The sequence below is a fragment of the Psammomys obesus genome, unplaced genomic scaffold, assembly GCF_907164565.1.
Source record: "Psammomys obesus unplaced genomic scaffold, mPsaObe1.curated_primary_1811, whole genome shotgun sequence".
Taxonomy (NCBI): domain Eukaryota; kingdom Metazoa; phylum Chordata; class Mammalia; order Rodentia; family Muridae; genus Psammomys; species Psammomys obesus.
The window spans coordinates 33,709,895-33,728,228 of record NW_026596073.1 but is presented as its reverse complement, the minus strand read 5'-3'; the positions used below and the strand labels follow the sequence as shown (position 1 = coordinate 33,728,228).

The following is an 18,334-nucleotide window of genomic DNA, read 5'->3' as shown; positions in this document are numbered from 1 at the left end:
AAACACTAAATCTTACAGCTCCATAACCAATATCTGTGGCCTCTGGTACCACCCCCTGGGCTCCTTGACCAAGGACAACTCCACGCCCTCCAATTTTGTCACCTGTAGCATATATAGCCTCTCTCATGGGATGGTTCTACTCCTCCAGTTTTCCTTGGCAGATGCCCCACAATTTGGAATTTCCAACAGTCTAGAATTCTACTTTGCAACTTGACCTTCACAGCTTCAAACAATGGCATTCAGAGTCCCCCTTGCTACACAGTGTCAGCGGCTTCTGGTGTAAGCCTCCATGACCCTGTGACTTGCATTTTACATGGAGGTAAACTGCCAAACGGAGATGCTGTCTGCCCCCCCCCCATCACTGCTGTAAGTAGCCCTTGTACAACTTGGCTTCTAAACCTGGGAAATAGTTCTTATAGGAGTCTGTTTTCACAGCAGAAAACCCTATCACTGACAGTCTCAAGTTTGATTTCATCTTCTTTCAAATAAATTTTTAATTTAACTAGTTGGAAACTTCCATAGGTTTTATCCTGTCTTAGTGAAGAACATGAGATATCACTTTTTGAAACTATTTTCCTTAAAAATTATAAAAGCTTTGTGTACATTATGCTTGCTGGCAGCTTTAAATGTTCTTCCCCAAACTGCACATTTTTCAATCTTTCTGCTTTCTCCTGCTATAGATCTGAATAAGAGCAGTGAGTGAGTAGTAAACATGCTTCAGCCTAAATGCAATACTGTTTTGAAACTGCCTCTGCCAAACAAACTGCAAATCACTCTGACTTACATTTTCAGGAATGGGCAGAATACACTCAGATTCTTCATCACAATAAAAAGCAAATACCTTTTACCACAGTTCCCCTGAAAGTACTTGCCCCTCTCTGACAACATCTGAGCACCATGTTCACGTTCTACCTTTCATTGGCATGCTGGTCCTCCGTAAGAATGGCCCACTAACCTCTGTGTATCACACCCCTGTCTTCCACATTCCTTCTGCTAAGCAGTTCCATGCCTACAACCATCACAATGAGGCTTATCACAGTAACAGCTCTAGTCCTTGGTACCAACCTTCTTTGTTAATTACTTTTATCATTGCTGTGCCCAAATTCCTGACAAGGAGGGTTTATTCTGGTGTATGGCTTGAGAGGCATGGATACTCAGGCAGCGCTTTCATGCCAACGTATGAAATACAATTGTGAAGCCAGCAACAGGGCTCTGAAGATAAGGGCACTTGCTGGGTAAATCTGACCACCTGAGTTTAGTACCTGAATCCCAGGATGGAAATAAAGAACCAACCTCAAAAGTTGTCCTCTTAGCTCTACACATACACACACACCATGACACACATGTCCACACTCAAAAACAAACATATTATATATACACAATAATAAACGAAACAAAAAAAAAAGCCCTCAAAAACAATTTTGAAGCATAAAGGAAAAATGCCCTTATTTATTTAACTTAAATTTCTTACCCCTTAAGTATTCACATTAATACATCTTATAGTACATGTGAAATATGACAACATGTGAGTTATGCAAAGTATACTATATTAAAGAGCAAGTCAAATAGCAAAGGACCTAACAATTTTGGAAATGCTACTCAATCCTCTCTTTTTCTGCTTTATTGATCTGGGCAAAGTATAAATGCCTGGAAACAAAAGATAGAATTTGCAGTATTTCCCCAATGATAACAATTAACTTTCCCACCATGAATGAAGTAGCCCGTGCAGCCTAAGCTAATGACATAGAAAGGAGAAGCTCCTACAGTAACAACAGCAGTCCTCTGGTCTGTCTCACATCATTATCGTAAAGGTGGTTATCTCCACTGCAGGCTGGCCCAACCTTCTCCACAAGGGGGTGGGCGTAGACATTCTTGCACAGAAGACAGTATGGTCACTCTCACTTCTGCAGCACGATTTGCTCTCATATTTACATGGTATTTCAGGGAGTCACCTACTCCACTGTACATTCCGATCATATGACATCCAAGAGCATCAGTAGATCATCACCCTGACTGAAAAAAGGTTAAGCACACATATTTTTCCCAAGAGCAATTATCTTGAAATGAACCAGGCAAAAATTCTTAGTACAAAAAATTCTCAACACACTTTTGAGTTTTTGGAAACTCAAAAGAACCAGGTTAAAGAAAATCCCAATTCTCTTTTAGAATATGGGTTGTCTTAATATTTTCAAGACAAGGTTAAAGTTAGTAACAAAAGAAAAGGAAGGCTAGCCCACCCCTGGGCACAAAATTTGGCTCTTTCAGTTTTACATGGAGAAAATTGGCATAACATGTAGTCATTTAGTAGAATTTTAAAAAGATAGGGAAAAAGACCAATCAAAACACACACAAAATCTAAGATGAAGAAACATTAACAGAACTTTACCTATGATTCTGCATAATTATAGTTTAGCTGGGAGCTAATATATAGGATTGGGAGGACCAGGAGCCATTTAATTAGCTTCAGTTTTTCTATGAAGCTCAGTAAACTACAGATGGATGGGCAAACTCATCACGCAGTCCACTAGAAGACAAGCAGTTACCTGTATGGGAGCCAAAGGCTTGGCCTGGTATGAACTCCGGACAATCAATCAACTGAGAGAAGTCTGTCTGAGGCACATTTCGTGGAGGAGGGCCTGGAATTGGCCATTTTTCTGGTTCTATTTTTTTCCTCATTTTTTCATCCACAATTTCTACTTCTGTGCTATCCTTAAGTGCCTGACAATAAAAAGTTTAAGCTATTAAGGTGACATTCAAAAGGTCTTAGTTGTGTGCTTTGTGTTTCTAATATAAAAACCACAAAGCTTCAATTTATCAGACTGTAATATACTTAGTGTCTACAAAAATAAGTCCATGGGATTTAAAAATCCCATCTCTAATTCCAGGTAGCAGAGGCAAGATTGTGCCAACTTGGCCTACACAGAAGGCTCTGGGTCAGCAAGAGTTAATAATATATACTAAGACCCTGCCTCAAAAACCAAAGACAGAAGCAGATCTCAGAAAATGGGATGGGAGATAAATGAAGGTAGCCAAAGTTCTCAGAGTCGTTCTACATGATGAGCTTGAGGCTAGGCTGGGCTATACGAAACCCTGTATGCCTCAACTCCCACTGTCGAAAACTAAGTGAATAAAGGAGGCTGAAGCTGTGACTCACTTGCTAGAGTGCCGCTTTCCTAACATGACACATGTCCTGGGTTATAGCGCAAGTACCCAAGAAAAGTCTTGTATTGTGAAGCATGCCTGCAATCTCAGCCCTCGGGTGGTAGAGGCAAATCTGGGCTATACAAGACCCTATCTCAAGATGAATGTATAAAAAAGAAACCACACTGATAGTTAACAAGAAAACAACTGACTGATTACTAACCAAAGACGAGACAAAAACTGTGTGTTACAGACCCTGTGGAATTTATTCCCTATGTAGAAAACAGCCTATAGTATCACTATGTGGTACCACATATAAGGCTTTATATTCTGTCTTTAGAAAATGAACAGGGGGAAATCAAACTTAAAAGAAATGAATTATTCACTATTCATGCCTCCTGAAAAATTATGGAAGATAGGCATGATGGTACATGCCTATAATTTGAACACTAAGGAGGGTGGGGTGGCAGGATTACTACCCTGTGTCAAAGAAACAAGCAAAAAAAAATTCTAAAAAGAACTAAATGCAAAAAGTTAGATCTTAAAAAATATTTAATAAGTAGGCATGCACGTTTTTTAGAGAAATCTGAAAGACTAAAGAACCAAGAATACTAAAGAAGGTTTAAGTTTTCAAAAATAGACACTTAAGTTTCATAAAAATTAAAAAAAGTTGAGATGTTCTCTGAACAACAGATGGACATCTTATTATTTTTATTGAGATGACAAGTGGCCTAGAACTTATGGACTCAAGGACTCCTAATGCCTCAGTCTTCTGCATGGCTTTAAATCTCCATGCCTAGCACACTTCTTTAGCCTTACGATGGGGCAGTTGGTTAATTCTGAGACAGGGTCTTGCTCTGTAGTTCAGGCTTGTCTTGAACTTCCCAAAAGTGATTCTTAGCAAACACTATAATCAGCATACTTTTTCAAATCACAGTGTGTGTGTGTGTTTGGGTACACAAGTGCAAACACGCTGGCACATTGTGATGAGAGAACCCACATGGAGACTGAGCTGTCTATGGGCTACATCTGAGCAGGAGGTCTAGGTCCTCTCCGTGCATGGTCTTTGGTTGATGTATAGTCTCTGCCACCCCCTGGGCGAGCTTGTTTTGGATATCCGTATAGCTAAACCCAGGACTGCATGTACACTGGCCAGATATTCTACCACCGAGCAGTGCACCTTTTTTTAAACCCTATTTTTGGGGCAGTTTTAGGTTCTTTGAAAACTGAATATAACTTAAATTCTTTTTTCAACAATATTTACCTCCAAGATGAGATTAAGGTTTGTGGTGAGAGCCTGCACACGGTGAAAACCAGCAATCAGGGAAATGGGCAGAAATCCCTGTTCATCCATCTTTCTTCGAAGAAAGAAGTCCCGCTCCAAATTCTCTATGCTGAAATAATACTCACTACGAAAGGAGAGGACATGAGTTCATCTACTCATTTGGCAACACAGAGCTGTACAACAACTGCTACCAAAAAATCTTCTCTGGTTAATAATACTATCTTACAGGTTAGGCAAACTATAACATGGAATATAACAAAGCAACAGGCAAATATGAATGAGACCAAGCAAAACCCTGCTCAATTAATAATTTCTTTTACACACAAACAGAAACTTAGAATATTGATTAAAAATTAACACTATATAGAATAACTTCACCCAAGTCTAATAAATTAAAAGCTAATTTTAAAATCCATTTGTTCATGTTGTTTGGAATCCAGTCAACAAATCTAACTATATATATATATATACATATATACATATATACATATATATGTATATATATATATACATATATATGTGTGTATATATATATATATATATATATATATATATATATATATATATATATATATATATATATATATATATATATATATATATGTATGCTGGGTAAATGAAAATGAAAACCCAGCCCTGAACTTTCCAATGAGTCACTCCCAGAAAGATTTCATTACAAGCCTGGCATGGTGGTGCACGCCTTTAATCCGAGCACTCAGGGAGGCAGAGGCAGTTCAAGGCCAGCTTGGTGTACAAAGTGAGTCCAGAACAGCCAAGGCTACACAGAGAAACCCTGTCTCAAAAATACCAAAACAAACAAACAAACAAACAAAGACAGGATCCCAGTTGGGATAAAGATAAACTCATGGTGACAGTACAGCTGGCAATCCTACAGCTTTCCACTTCCAGAAAAAGTTTTAAGAGGCAGCAGGGCAGGAGAAAACACACAATTTCACATTTCTTAATGTAAAACTCCATTACTAGGTAAACCTTGAACTACTTAGGGCAAATTCTAACCTTGAAAAACTAAGCACTTCTAAATATCAACAAGTGCTTTGAAGTAACATTTCACTTGTAGAAACGGGCAAATTTACCCTACTTTAAAAACATAAGAGATCTAAAGCCAGGCATGTGAGATGGCGTGCACCTTTAATCCCAAGGCTCAGGTGGCTGAGGCAGGTAGAATCTCCATGGTCTACAGAGCTCCAGGCCAGCAGGGACTACACAAATAAACCCTAAACAAAACAAAACAAAAAAGACATCTAACTCTGTCCTGTGTAATATTTATCAGTCAAAAGTTCAAAGTTCTCATAGAGAACTCAGCAACACTATTCAATCATTTATTCTTAAACAGCGAAAAAAATTAAAGTCACACATTCTCATTTTTATTGTATCTCAAATGCCTAATCAGGTGCCTCAAAATCTTGAAATGTCTCATATTACAAAACCTGGGACAATACACTAGACATCTGATGTAGTCATAAGCTAAAACTGTACTTAGATGCAGATTCCTAAATCAGTAATAAGCTTCCCTTTAAAGGTAATCCACTGTGAAGACCCAACTATTAAGTAAATCCACAAATCACTATTAGCTATGGTCTATGTTGGGTTACAAACACACTAATCTGTAAATCTGAATGAGAAGATTGTCCCAAAAAGAAATAATCACAGTTAAAGTTTAAGCCAGTGTGGTGAGGCAGGAGGAATCAGGGCAAGCCTGGGCTCCATGAGTGCCTATGTCAAAATGAAAAATAAAAATCTAAAATTTAAATGTTCTTACATAAAAAATTATTGATATAAAATTTTCATTTGAAGTGACTGAGACTACCCATTAGAAAGAGTGAAGCATTTTACTTTAAAATATAATTTTCAGCTACCTAGTTAGCTCAGTTGGTTAGAGTGTAGTACTAGTAAAATAATTAGTACAGGGTACAATGAAAACTTAAAGGCAAATGCAAAGCCTAATCCATCACCTCCCTGAGGAGTGTGAACCGGCTTCTCTAAGCGACACTCCATGGATGTTTGCCAAAAACCATGCCACTGAAACAACCAAAAGGGGTCATGTCCAATTTCTCAGTGTCCTATATGTCCTATCTGAGCAGCTCTGCTCCTGCCTCACTGACATGAGCACAGTAGAGGGTGATTATCCTGGCATGGAGCTGCATGCTCACTGTCAGGTCTAGGAGGGAGCTAGCAGTAAGAGTTACAAAAGAAGACAGGAATAACGGCATGAAGGTGACAGGCACTCTCTGGCCATAAAAGGGGCCCTTTTCTCAGTCTTGTGCCAACTGTAACAAAGAACAAATAAGGAAGTTGCTCTGAGAGTACATCACATCTACCATCAAGGCAATCACAGGCATCAAGATGACCAATGAAAAAATTAATTCCTAGTCACAGAGAGGGATCCAGGTTCTTTTTTTTTATAAAAATGGTTGTTTTTTTTAAATGCTTGTGCCCTCTCAAAAATAAACCATTTTTCTTTGTTATGCAAAGTAGAAAAATAATTAAGATTTTACCCAATTGGTTACACAAATCACTTGTTTTTTTAAGATTTGTTTTATATTTTTTATAATTTTCATTATATAAACATACCATCCAAATAAGCAAAAGGGCTAGTAGATCTTATGGAGAAGTAAGGTCTGAACTAAAACAGTCTCCTTTAATAGATGTCATGAAAAAAATAAGAGCTTAAAAGATTTAAATAAATAAATAAATAAATAAAACAAGGGCCGGAGAGATGGCTCAGAGGTTAAAAGCACTGGATACTCTTCCAGATGTTCCGAGTTCAATTCCCAGCAACCACATGGTGGCTCACAACCATCTACAGTGAGATCTGGTGCCCTCTTCTGGTATACATGCAGGCAGAACACTATCTAAATATTATCTTTAAAAAAAAAAAATCTAAAAAAAGGATAAAAACATATAATGAAGCAATCAATTGCTATGAAAAAATTTGAAACATCAGGCACTATTTTAATCATTTACAAGTATTTTTATTATTGTTATTTTTCATATCTGTTTTGCTTTTTGAGATGGGGTTTTGTGCTGCATCTTCAGCTAGCTTTGAACTCACAGCAATCCTGCTTTAGCCATCCTAGTGTAGTGCTGGAGGTACAGGTATGCACCATCACACCAGCTCATTTACAAATTTTCATTTAAACGTCTATTTGCAAATAAGAAACATTTTCCTTAATTTAAAATAATATGCAGAAGTTTTATAGTCTTACAGGAGAATGACAGGAACATGAACAAAGACAAAAATTTGTAAATACCTATTTTGTCATTCTCCTAGAAAAAAAATCAAAACAACATTTTCATTCTCTAATTTTTACTATTTCAGCTTTGAAAATGTGATAAAATAGACATAAATTTGCTACAGAAATAGACTATACCATCCTCTGCCTTTGCCTGACATCTACTTACATTTGGCGCTTAATGTACTCTTTAAGCAGTGTTTCTTCCACAGGATACACCTGCACACCTGTGCCATCATCATAGTAATACATCATGCTGGTGTTAAGTTCTGTGGGAAACGGCTGATCAGTCCTTTCCCCTGGCTCTCGATAACCATATGAATAATCAAAGTTCACTAGACACAAAGTAAGAGAAAGGTGACCACAGTTAAAAAAAAAAAAAAAAAAAAAAAGCAAGCAGTAATCATGAAGAGAAATCCAAAATAAAGAACTTCAAACACAAAACTGAATTTACAGCCAAACTAAAATAATTAGCTGAAACATCATGAAAGGTCAGTGAGATGGCTTAGCAGGTCACCAAGCCTAACATCCTGAGTACAGTCCTCAGGTCACACATGGTAGAAAAAACCAGCTTCTGCAATTTGTCCTCTGATTTCCACATGCACAGCATAGCACACTGTCCTGAACACACACGTAACACACATATAACTAAAAAAATTAACATGTAAAAAAATTAACATAAGACAGGGTAATATGAAAAATGAGGACATTTGTTAACTTTTTTTTTTTTCAAAGCTTATCTAATTTAACAAAGGAAAAAAAGAATCTTGTGTCATACATCTAGGGTTTCCTCGACCTCGGCCTCTTCCCCGGCCACGGCCTCTTCCCCGGCCTCTAGCGGAACCTCGGATGGTACCACCCTCACTTCTCACACTGGATACTTCATCTTGATCATCTCTCTTTTCTCTATCCCGTCTCCAACCTTAAAATAAAAATATTTAATACATTCAAATTTGTGATTAAAATAATACAATTATTTTTATGAAAACATAGTAACTACCCTCCCCCATTTTTTCTCTTTGGTATCTTTTATTTTTTGATAATTTCATATGTGTATACAATGTATTTTGATTATGTTAATACCCTACCCACCTTTCTTTGGATAGTTTTTTTCAGAGAAGGTATCACTATGTAGCTGGGGCTGGCACTGAATTCAGAAATATGTCTGTGGTTACCTCTCAAGTGATGGGATTCAAGGCAGGCATTAAACACCAGGCCTGGCTCCCCTTTGGAGGTTTTTGAAATAGACTCTAACTTGGTAGCCCAGGCTGGCCTTGAACTCTTAGATCTTCTTGCCTAAACTTTCCGGAGTGCTGGGATTAATAGGCAGGAGCCACCACACCCTCTCTCACTTCTATACTAACTAGTTGAGAGTAGTGGTTGGACTGTCTTCAAACACAGAAAGAAATCCAAGGTGACTGTTAATATCTTTGTCATAAAAAGTGGGTGGGGGTAAGGGATGTACTGGCCATATAAACAACATTCTATAGTAAGTAAATAATACACTAGAAAGACAAAGAGGTCCTCTGCTAAGAATGTGCTGCTACATGCATATTCACAATGCCCCATGGCTATTGAATTTACATGTAAAACTCCTCTAAAAATACAATTTCCAAAAAACATGGAAATAGAAGGCATGTGTTTTAAAGAGAAACTGAAAACACACTTTAAAAATCCAGATAAATAAGACACATGAAGAACAAGAACTGTATAACACACACTCTACCACAGTCTCTCTCATGCAAACATAAAATATTTAACATGAATGAAAAAACTGCTAACAGGCAAAACAAGGACATACAAGTAGTCAATGAACATAAAATATGATCCGGGGCTAGGGAGATGGCTCAGAGATTAAGAGCATTGGCTGTTCTTCCAAAGATCCTGAGTTCAATTCCCAGCAACCACATAGTGGCTCATAACCATCTATAGTGAAATTCGGTGCTCCCTTCTGGCATGCAAGCAGAATAGTGTATGCATAATAAATATATTTAAAGAATGATGCTCCATCTGATTGACCCTGGGGAACAAGTCATGTCTCCAGTCTGATAGACATTTTAAAGTCCTGTGATATCAATTTTGTTTTTTTCTTTTGGTAATATAGAGCATTTTGCATGATAGCTTACCTAGCACTCCACAACAAGCTATGCTATGAGCTAAAATTCTGATCATGACAGAAGATCAGACAGGACATAGTATGCTGTTAGTGACAATGAAAATATCAACTTTAAAAACTAATTTGGAGAGATGTGGCCCATGGCAGTTCAGTATCCAAGTGGGTTCCATAGTAATAGGAACAGGGACTGTCTCTGACATGAACTGATTGGCCTGCTCTTTGATCACCTCCCCCTGAGGGGGGAGCAGCATTACCAGGCCACAGAGGAAGACAATGCAGCCACTCCTGATGAAACCTAATTGACTAGAATCAGAAGGAAGGAAAAGACCTCCCCTATCAGTGGACTTGGGGAGGGGCATGTGTGCAGAGGGGGGAGGAAACCACAGGGGGGATACAAAGTGAATAAAGTGTAATTAATAAGGAATTTTTAAAAATTTTTAAAAAGAAATTACCAGAATAAAAAAAAAAAAACTAATTTGGAGAAATCCAATATTTATGTAAACAAATATTAGCAACAAGAATTTCCTTTTCTTTTTGTTCTTGCTTTTTTTGAGATAGGGCTTCCTCTTTGGCTATCCTGAAACTCTGTAGACCAGATGCTTGCCTCAAACTCAAGAGATCTGTCTGCCTCTACTTCCTGAGTGCTGCTGGGATTAAGGGAATGGACCACCACTGCCCGCATCAAGAACGAAGATTTTCAACCTCATCTTTTTGATTCTGGTTAGAGGAGGGTGATATGTAACTACCCTGTGTGCTATTCAGATGTTTCACATCACACATCACTTCTGCTCATTAGGCAGCCCCCATAGCATCTATTCATTCCTCAGTAACGCCATCTAACATTATCTCCTTACTGAGAGCGATGCCCTATAACTCTATCCTCAATGACAACTTACATTTCTTTGTAATATATGTGTTTGTTTATGCGTGGATTTATGTCTACCACATGTGTAGAAGAGCCCACAGATGCTAGAAGAGGCCCCCTGGATCCTTGGAACTGGTTACAGGTGGGTGTGTGCTGCTATGTGGGTGCTGGGACTGGTGTTCTTCAGGAGCAATAAGCATTTTAACTACTGAATTATCTCTCCAGACCCTAAAATATTCTTGCTAAAAAATGGTTGCACACATTTACAATTCTAGCTATTGAAAGGCTGAAGTAGGAGGATTTTGAGTTCTAGGCCAGTCTGGGCAACAATACCCAGTGATATCATATCTAAAATAGATAAACCAAATACTCTTTCCTTAAACCAACATAGGGCTTATTTTATACCATACCATAATGAACTCATAAAAAGTCTGATGTGATTTAAACATAAATGTCATTTTAGAAAGTATGTAGATGCCAGGCACTGTGGTGCACATTTTTATTCCCAACAACTGGGAAATAGAAGAGGAAGGTGGATCTCTGGTCTATACAGAGACTCTGCCTTAAAGAAAAAAAAAATTAAAAAGAAAAATAAGGTATTCCTAGTAAAAATTAGTAATTCAAAATCAATCATAAGTAAACACGACCCAAAACAAAACCCAAAGTAAAGTGTATCTGTTTAAAATAATTCCTTTACCTTATTCCAGCACTTTAACTGGAGGCAGAAGCTGACCAATCCCTGAATTCAAGGCCAGCCTGGACTATAATCAGTTCCAGACAGAATGAGCTACACAGAGAACCCCTGTTCCAAAAACCACAGTAATATGTTGGGGGGTGTCTTGTGTTCCATGTATTCAGATACTGTTTTCTATGCTCCCCACCCCCAGATCTGGTTGTAAATGTGGGCATTATCATTTCTATGAAGAATCAACTGTATGAATGTTGTGTATACAATGCTGGAGAGCCAATGACTGGCAGAGGAATAGGAAGGATGCACTTCCTACCCTAGTGAAGTGGCCAGGAGGAGGACAAGCAGGAGTTCCCCATGAAGACAGAGAGTTGCAGCAGAAGGTCAAGGTAAGACTGAGATGGTAAGTAAAAGGCAACATGGCTGAGAGGCAGCCAGACTAGCATAACTGGGTTAAAATAGGTGGCTATCTGCCCAGGTATAGAGCTTTAAGCTTGGTGGATAAATTTAATAGGTCTCTGTCAATTATTTGGGAACTAGGGCTAGTATTAGAAAAGGTCCCTAACTAATTCCATAATTCATCATCACATATTATCTTAAAAAAAAAATCAATGTCAGGAAAGACAAAGCAAAAGAACTATTAAAGACAATGATGGAGATGTTGCAGAATATTTGATCCCATTGTGAACCCCAAAATTGTGAACTGTAAAACCCCGCTTTCTTTGGTGTGGTTGAGCCCTAGCACAAATCTTTAATCCAAGAGCTTTCCATACACAGGACTTAATAAGTCAATCCTAGGTCAAGATGCTGAGCAAGAAACTAGCTGTCAGGGATTAAACAGGAGGAAGGACTTTGAGTTGAGGGGTATTTAACACAGCCTGTGTTGGGATTCATAAGCAGGCATCTCTACAGCCAGCCCCCGGGGGACCTGACAAATGGGACATAAGGCATCTGTGAGGCCACATGCTACCACCAGCAAACACCTGCACATGTGCTGGGTCACGTGAGAGGACTCATCCTTTCTCTCTCTCCTACCTTACCTAGAGATGGTCTCTGTGAGACCCCTTCCCCCAATAAAACCTCCCACATGGAACCACTCAAGTGGCGTGATTTATGAACCTGCCATATAGCTCCTGCCGCACAATCCTAACATCAGAGCTCACCTTAAAGAATGTTTATGCTGTTAACACAAACGTGTATGTCTACTGCCTTTTTCCATAATGTACATTTCACTGAAAATTACAATTGTATGCTAACATGTCTAAAGTTTTCATCTCCTTTGTAAAACTTAAAAGTAATTCTTGTAAGCTGCAGGAAATCCACCTGAATCCACCTCTCAGGTCAGTTGATCTCCTGATCTCAGAGAATGGGATTCTTCCCCTTTCCTTGGTTTTGGGACTCTCCCCTTTCTTGGCTACTCAATTGCTACGTTCCTACATCCAACTCAGGCTAACTGGTGAATCTTCACTTCTGGTTGGGGTAAATGCTTCCTACCACTCTTGCTGAACTACATCCAAACCCTTTATTTAAAACCTTTTTCTCCCTTGGGAGAAAAAGATTTCTTTCACCAGCATGGTTTCGCTCCCTCCCCTTCTCTCACGTCTACAAAATCCTAGCTAGGTAAACTGTGTCTGCTACAGCAACTGTGCCCTTGCTCTCTGGCCAATGCTGTCGAGCTGTTGGAATAGACTACCATACTAATCTACTCACTGAGTCAAACCTTGCTCTTAGGATGCCTTGATAGGTCACTGACTCTTAGCTGCCCAATGGGAATAGTCCATTCGTAGATTCTCCTCTGGGATGTCTTCTGGAGAATTTCAGATTTCTACACCTAGCGCCTGCTTTAAGGGCCTCTAAGCTTACACACCTCTGCAACCAAATGTGGCCTCAATTTCCTTAGATGACAGATCCAAAGCAAAACCTTTTTAATTACTGCCAATGATTGGGTAAATGGAGGTTCCCATGTTTAAGTCTCTTCTTCCACCTCTGTTTGCTCTCCCAAAGTTTTAAACTTACACCTAAAGAAATTTTCTCCATAACCTACTTAACTTTGCCATCTGCCTCTTTATATGTCCCAGTATACTGCCAGACCCCGGTGTTTCCTACATCCACAACACCAAAGCAGCTATACAGATTGCATCAAGCCAGACCTGCACTTTCCCTCCCAGCCATGGATGTTCTTACAGACTCTGGACAGCAACAAACAGCCTGTTCTTCCTGGACTTGGCCAGTATTTCAGCATTTTGACCTCCCTACAGCGCCCAAGGTGTCAGCAGGAAGTAGCTAGAAGAGAATCTCCACCCGTTATTTACTTATTATTAACAAAAGGCTGGCAGGCACCCAATTTCAAACTGTGGGGCATGCCTGTAATCTCAGCACTTGGGAAGCTAGGGGTGTGGGGGTGTGGGGTGGGGGTTGAGGATCAGAAAGTCAAGGTCATCCTCTTCAACACAGAAAGTTCAGGGCCAGCCTGTGCTATGAGACCCAGTCTTTTGAAATTAACAAAAAGAAACAAAAGACCTTAAACTATCTTCTCTCCAACACTCTTGGAGTCTAGGGCCTGTTTAAAACAACAACAAACAAACTACAATAAACAAACAAACAAAACACAAAATCTGTATTGTCCTGTAAGCCACCAGCCAGAAAGGGAAGTTTGGGTTGTGCTCCCACCTCAGCTTTGGGGCGTGGCTTCTTCCTTCTAGGGCTTTGGTAAAGAATAGTATTTTTAGTATCCAATTAGCATTCAAACAAAGAATTTTCAAACAAAAGGCTGGAATGGTGTGCTTCAGGTTCTCCCAGCATTCCTCAGATCCTATCTGCTGCAATGCATAGCTGGCAAACTCCACCCTCTACCCTGAACTTTTCAGAGCAGGGGCTTCCCCTCCTCCTCACCACGTAATCTGTACATTTTGATGCTATTACTGTTGGTATAATGTTCTTTTGGAATGTATACACCTTAACCCTTGTTCATTCAAATGCTGATTTCTCTCCCTATCTGGTTTCAATCTGGTCATTGCTTTGTGATAAGCATCACCTGTCTCAAATTTGTGTAAACATGCCACCATTTGTTCTCTAAATTGTCAGTTAAAACAACCAGCCACAAAGTGGAGCAATGGAGAGGATGGGGTGAGACATCCTGGTTCAGAGTGGGAGGAGAGGAAGGAAGCAAGAGGAGAGGAAGGAGTAGGAGGGAGAAGAGAGGAGAGGAGGAGCAGAAGCTGGAAGAGGAAAAGCTGGAGGAGAGAAATTGGAACAACGTGGAGAAATGAACCAGACCTAAGATGACCTAAGATATCACTAAAAGCAAGTATAATGGGTAAATCTGAATGGTAGAAACTATGCAGGGTTGGAGGTTTAGGATTGAGTAACTATTGCCCAGCATTGTGTTCTAGGTTAATTAAATAAATCCTAGTCTCTGTGTGGTGATTTGGTTATTCAGCTGTTTAGGATTAACCATAGCTTTATTAAAAGATATATCAATAGTAAATATTAATGGCCTAATACAACATATTACACACACACACTCTCTCTCACCCTTGCATGGCAACCAAGAGCTGTTTCCAATGAACCTACATTTATATACTTTACCTTGCCTTACATGAGAAGCAGCCCAAGCTCCTCATTTTTTAATTATAGAAAGAGAGGAATGTTAGTATTTAGGCAGCCTGCTTTTGGGTTGCTTAGTAACCTATGATGTCATCATGCATTGCCCACCAGGTAGAAGTACCTGGCAGGCACAGTTCAGCTGTGCAGAAGCTATAAATAGACCCCTGTCCCTTACCCCTCTCTCTCTTGCTCTTGTGCTCATTGCTCTCTCCTGATTTCTCCCCTTTCTCTGTCAGGGCGCCTCCTCCTCTCCCCCATCATCTCTCTCTCTCCATCCAATAAACCTATCTTATATAATATCCATTGTGCACATCATCATTTCAGCTTGGAAAAGAAGAAAGGGCTACTAGCTCAAGCTCTGGCTTTAGCTTAGGCTTCAGTACCTCAGCTCCCTGGCTTTTTGGGCTTTGACCTAGCAAGCCTTTGGCCTTTGGCTCCCGGGCTGTCAGCTGAGCTAGTGAGCCTTTCGGATTTTTTTCCATCCAGACCTGAGCTGAGAAGGAAGGTTAGTTGGTTACTTTCTCTGCCTCTCTGAGCTAGTAGATTAACTTTATTAAATCTTGTGTATGGAAAGCTCTTGGATTAAAGGTGTGTGCTAGGGCTGGGTGAACCATACCATAATCACTGGTTTACAACAGAAAGTTCTTGGATTAAAGGCTCAACCACACCAAACAGACAGGGTTTTTACAGTTCACAATTTTGAAGTTCAAAATGGGATCAAATATCCTGCAACACAAAGATGAAAGAGAAAAACAACAAAAGCAATGTGTAATGCCAGACCAGATGAGGAGACAGAGAACTGTAACAAAGACTAGAAAACCAGAGAGATGGCATCTCTCTGTAATCCTAGCACTTGGGAGGCTGAGGCAGAAAGATCAAAAATCTAAGGTTAGGTACATAAGTGCCTGACTAGGCCCAGCTAAATAGAGAGATCCTGTTTCAAAATACAAAACAAGATATAAAGTTAAACAAGGTGGTGGCGGCGGCTTGCCTTGAAGCCCAGCATATGGGAGGCAGAGGCAGGTGGATCTCTCTGAATTTGAGGCTATGAAATCATTCTACACAGTAAGTTCCAGGCCAGCCAGGGCTGTTATACAGAGAAACCCTGTCTTGAAAAAAAAAAGAAAAAAAAAGAAAGATAAAAAATTAAAACAAAACCAAACCTGGACATAAGGTTATAGATAGTTACACTGTGTTAACATTCAGCCTTGTTGTTAAGTGCCATACTTACACTATTTTTAAACATGTCTTCTGAAGATATGCAGAGTTAAAGAGATGTATCTGTAGCTTACTCTATACAATTCCAATGATAAGCACTAAAGCTATGTTCGTTCAAATTCCTGATGCTCTTGAAATGACACTTACTTCGTGAATCACTTTTCCTATTACTGTGAGCTGGTTTATTTGCTTCAGGTTGACATCTAGAGCTGTTCCGGGACCCAGGTCTTTCCTGGCTGTCTGGTCTCACATCATCTAAGTGGAGTGGTACCCATTTGTGCTTATTAGCTTGAAGAAACAAAACAAAATCATTTCAAGATAATGTACATTTTTATTAAAGCTCTGCAATTCTAAAAGCAATAAATTTTAATTATTCAGTCTGTCCTTAAATGGATTATCTGTAGAATACCAACAGAAAATTTTCAATCTTACAGACTGATCCATAATTAAGGTTGTGTAAATATTTCTCAATAGCAAGTGAAAAGCCAGTAAATAATAATAATAATTAAAAAAATCAATCAAACCAATATCCAGGGCCTAGGAAGGTGAGTCCATCAGTAACACACTTGCTAGCCAAGTAAAGGTCCTGAGTTCCACCCCCAGCACCCGAATAAAGCCAGTCCTCTGATGCTGACACTCAGGGCTGGGAGGCAGGGAACCTCCAGGTTCAGTGAGAAAAACCATCTCAAATAAACAAGACTGAGAGCAACTGGCCTCAACATGCACACATGTGCATGTACACACAAACCACATACACACACACACACACACACACACACACACACACAAACAACATAAAAACAAAACCAGAGACTTTGGCTTCAGAACACTGAAGTAATCATTTGTATTATTGCTAATAAGAGGTTTCTCAAAGTTTATGAGGAATAAGCATAAGATGTTTCCTCTCTGGTCCAATTTTCTTTACAGACATTATATTACAGATGCTACAGACACAATGAAGATGAAGGAAGCTGGACAAAGTGGCTCCTGCCTATAATTCTAGCACCTGAGAGGCTGGGGCTGGAGGATTTCAAGTTCCACTCTGTTAGGGATACACATCAAAACTTTCAATTAAAAAAAAAATATTTATAGTGCTGTTAATTTCTTTTCTCCTTCCTTCCTTCTTTTTCCTTTCTTTCTTGTTTTTCCAAGACAGGTTTTCACTACATAGCTCTGCAAGTCCTGGAACTAGCCAACTTGGTCAACATAGTGAGCTCCAGGACAGCCAGAACTATACACAGAAACCCTGTAAGTACTTAGAATATGATAATTTGGTACTGACAACAAGGAAGTTAAGCACGAAGTACTACACAAAATGTATCTTGATGTGCCATTTCACCTCTGCAGAGTAAACACTTCAATGCCTTCCCAAGGTCCTCAAAATCTTAATTTTAAGTTATATGAACCTTTCCTGTGTCTCCTACTGCTCATCCTAGGCTCAGAACCCTAAATGTTATAGGCTTTCATCGAGCTTGTCCTTAAACCATGAAGAGTCCAGAAAAAAAAAAAAGATAAAAATTTAGGACATTAGTTTTTCATTCATAACTTAATCTTTTCAGGAAAAACCTTGACTAAAATTGGGGCTGGAGAGAAGACCATTCAGTGGTAACAGTTCAGTTCAGATGAACTGTTTTTCCAGAGGACCTAATTCCATTCCTAGCACCCATCTTGGGAATCTTAAAATTGTCTACAATCCCAGGGATCAAATACCCTCTTCTGAATTCCATGGGTAACTGTGCTCAAATGCACATACCATACAATATACACACAGGCACACACACATACGTGCACATAATTAAAAGTAAAAATAAATCTTTAAAACAGATGTGTATTAAGGAGACAAAAGGCAGGTGAGTTCCAGGCCACTCAGTGCTACAACAACAAATAAATAAATAAACAAAAATAATAAAACAAAAGTTTCTCAAAACACTGACTAAAACTGTTATTTTTTCCCTTAGAAAACCAGTTTTCTCAGAAATGCAGGCAGCAATTTCAATTAAATTTAAAAGAACAATATTTTCCAAGGACACATCTACAAAATACCTATAAGGAATTTCACTCCAATTTTTTTTTTTTTGTACAGAGAGTTTAAATGCAGAGAGAGAGAGAGAAAGGAAAGAAAGAAAGAAAGAAAGAAAGAAAGAAAGAAAGAAAGAAAGAA

The 18,334-nt window shown here is 39.1% G+C and overlaps 1 protein-coding gene across 1 annotated transcript in view; it reads right to left on the bottom strand.

Annotated features, from left to right (window-relative positions):
• Larp1b (La ribonucleoprotein 1B) overlaps positions 1-18,334 on the bottom strand; it is a 107,441-nt gene that overhangs the window by 71,610 nt on the left and 17,497 nt on the right. The window contains 5 exon segments of the mRNA XM_055625932.1: positions 2,544-2,718; positions 4,406-4,550; positions 7,850-8,015; positions 8,459-8,602; positions 16,321-16,461. Coding sequence (XP_055481907.1) covers positions 2,544-2,718; positions 4,406-4,550; positions 7,850-8,015; positions 8,459-8,602; positions 16,321-16,461 — 771 coding nt within the window.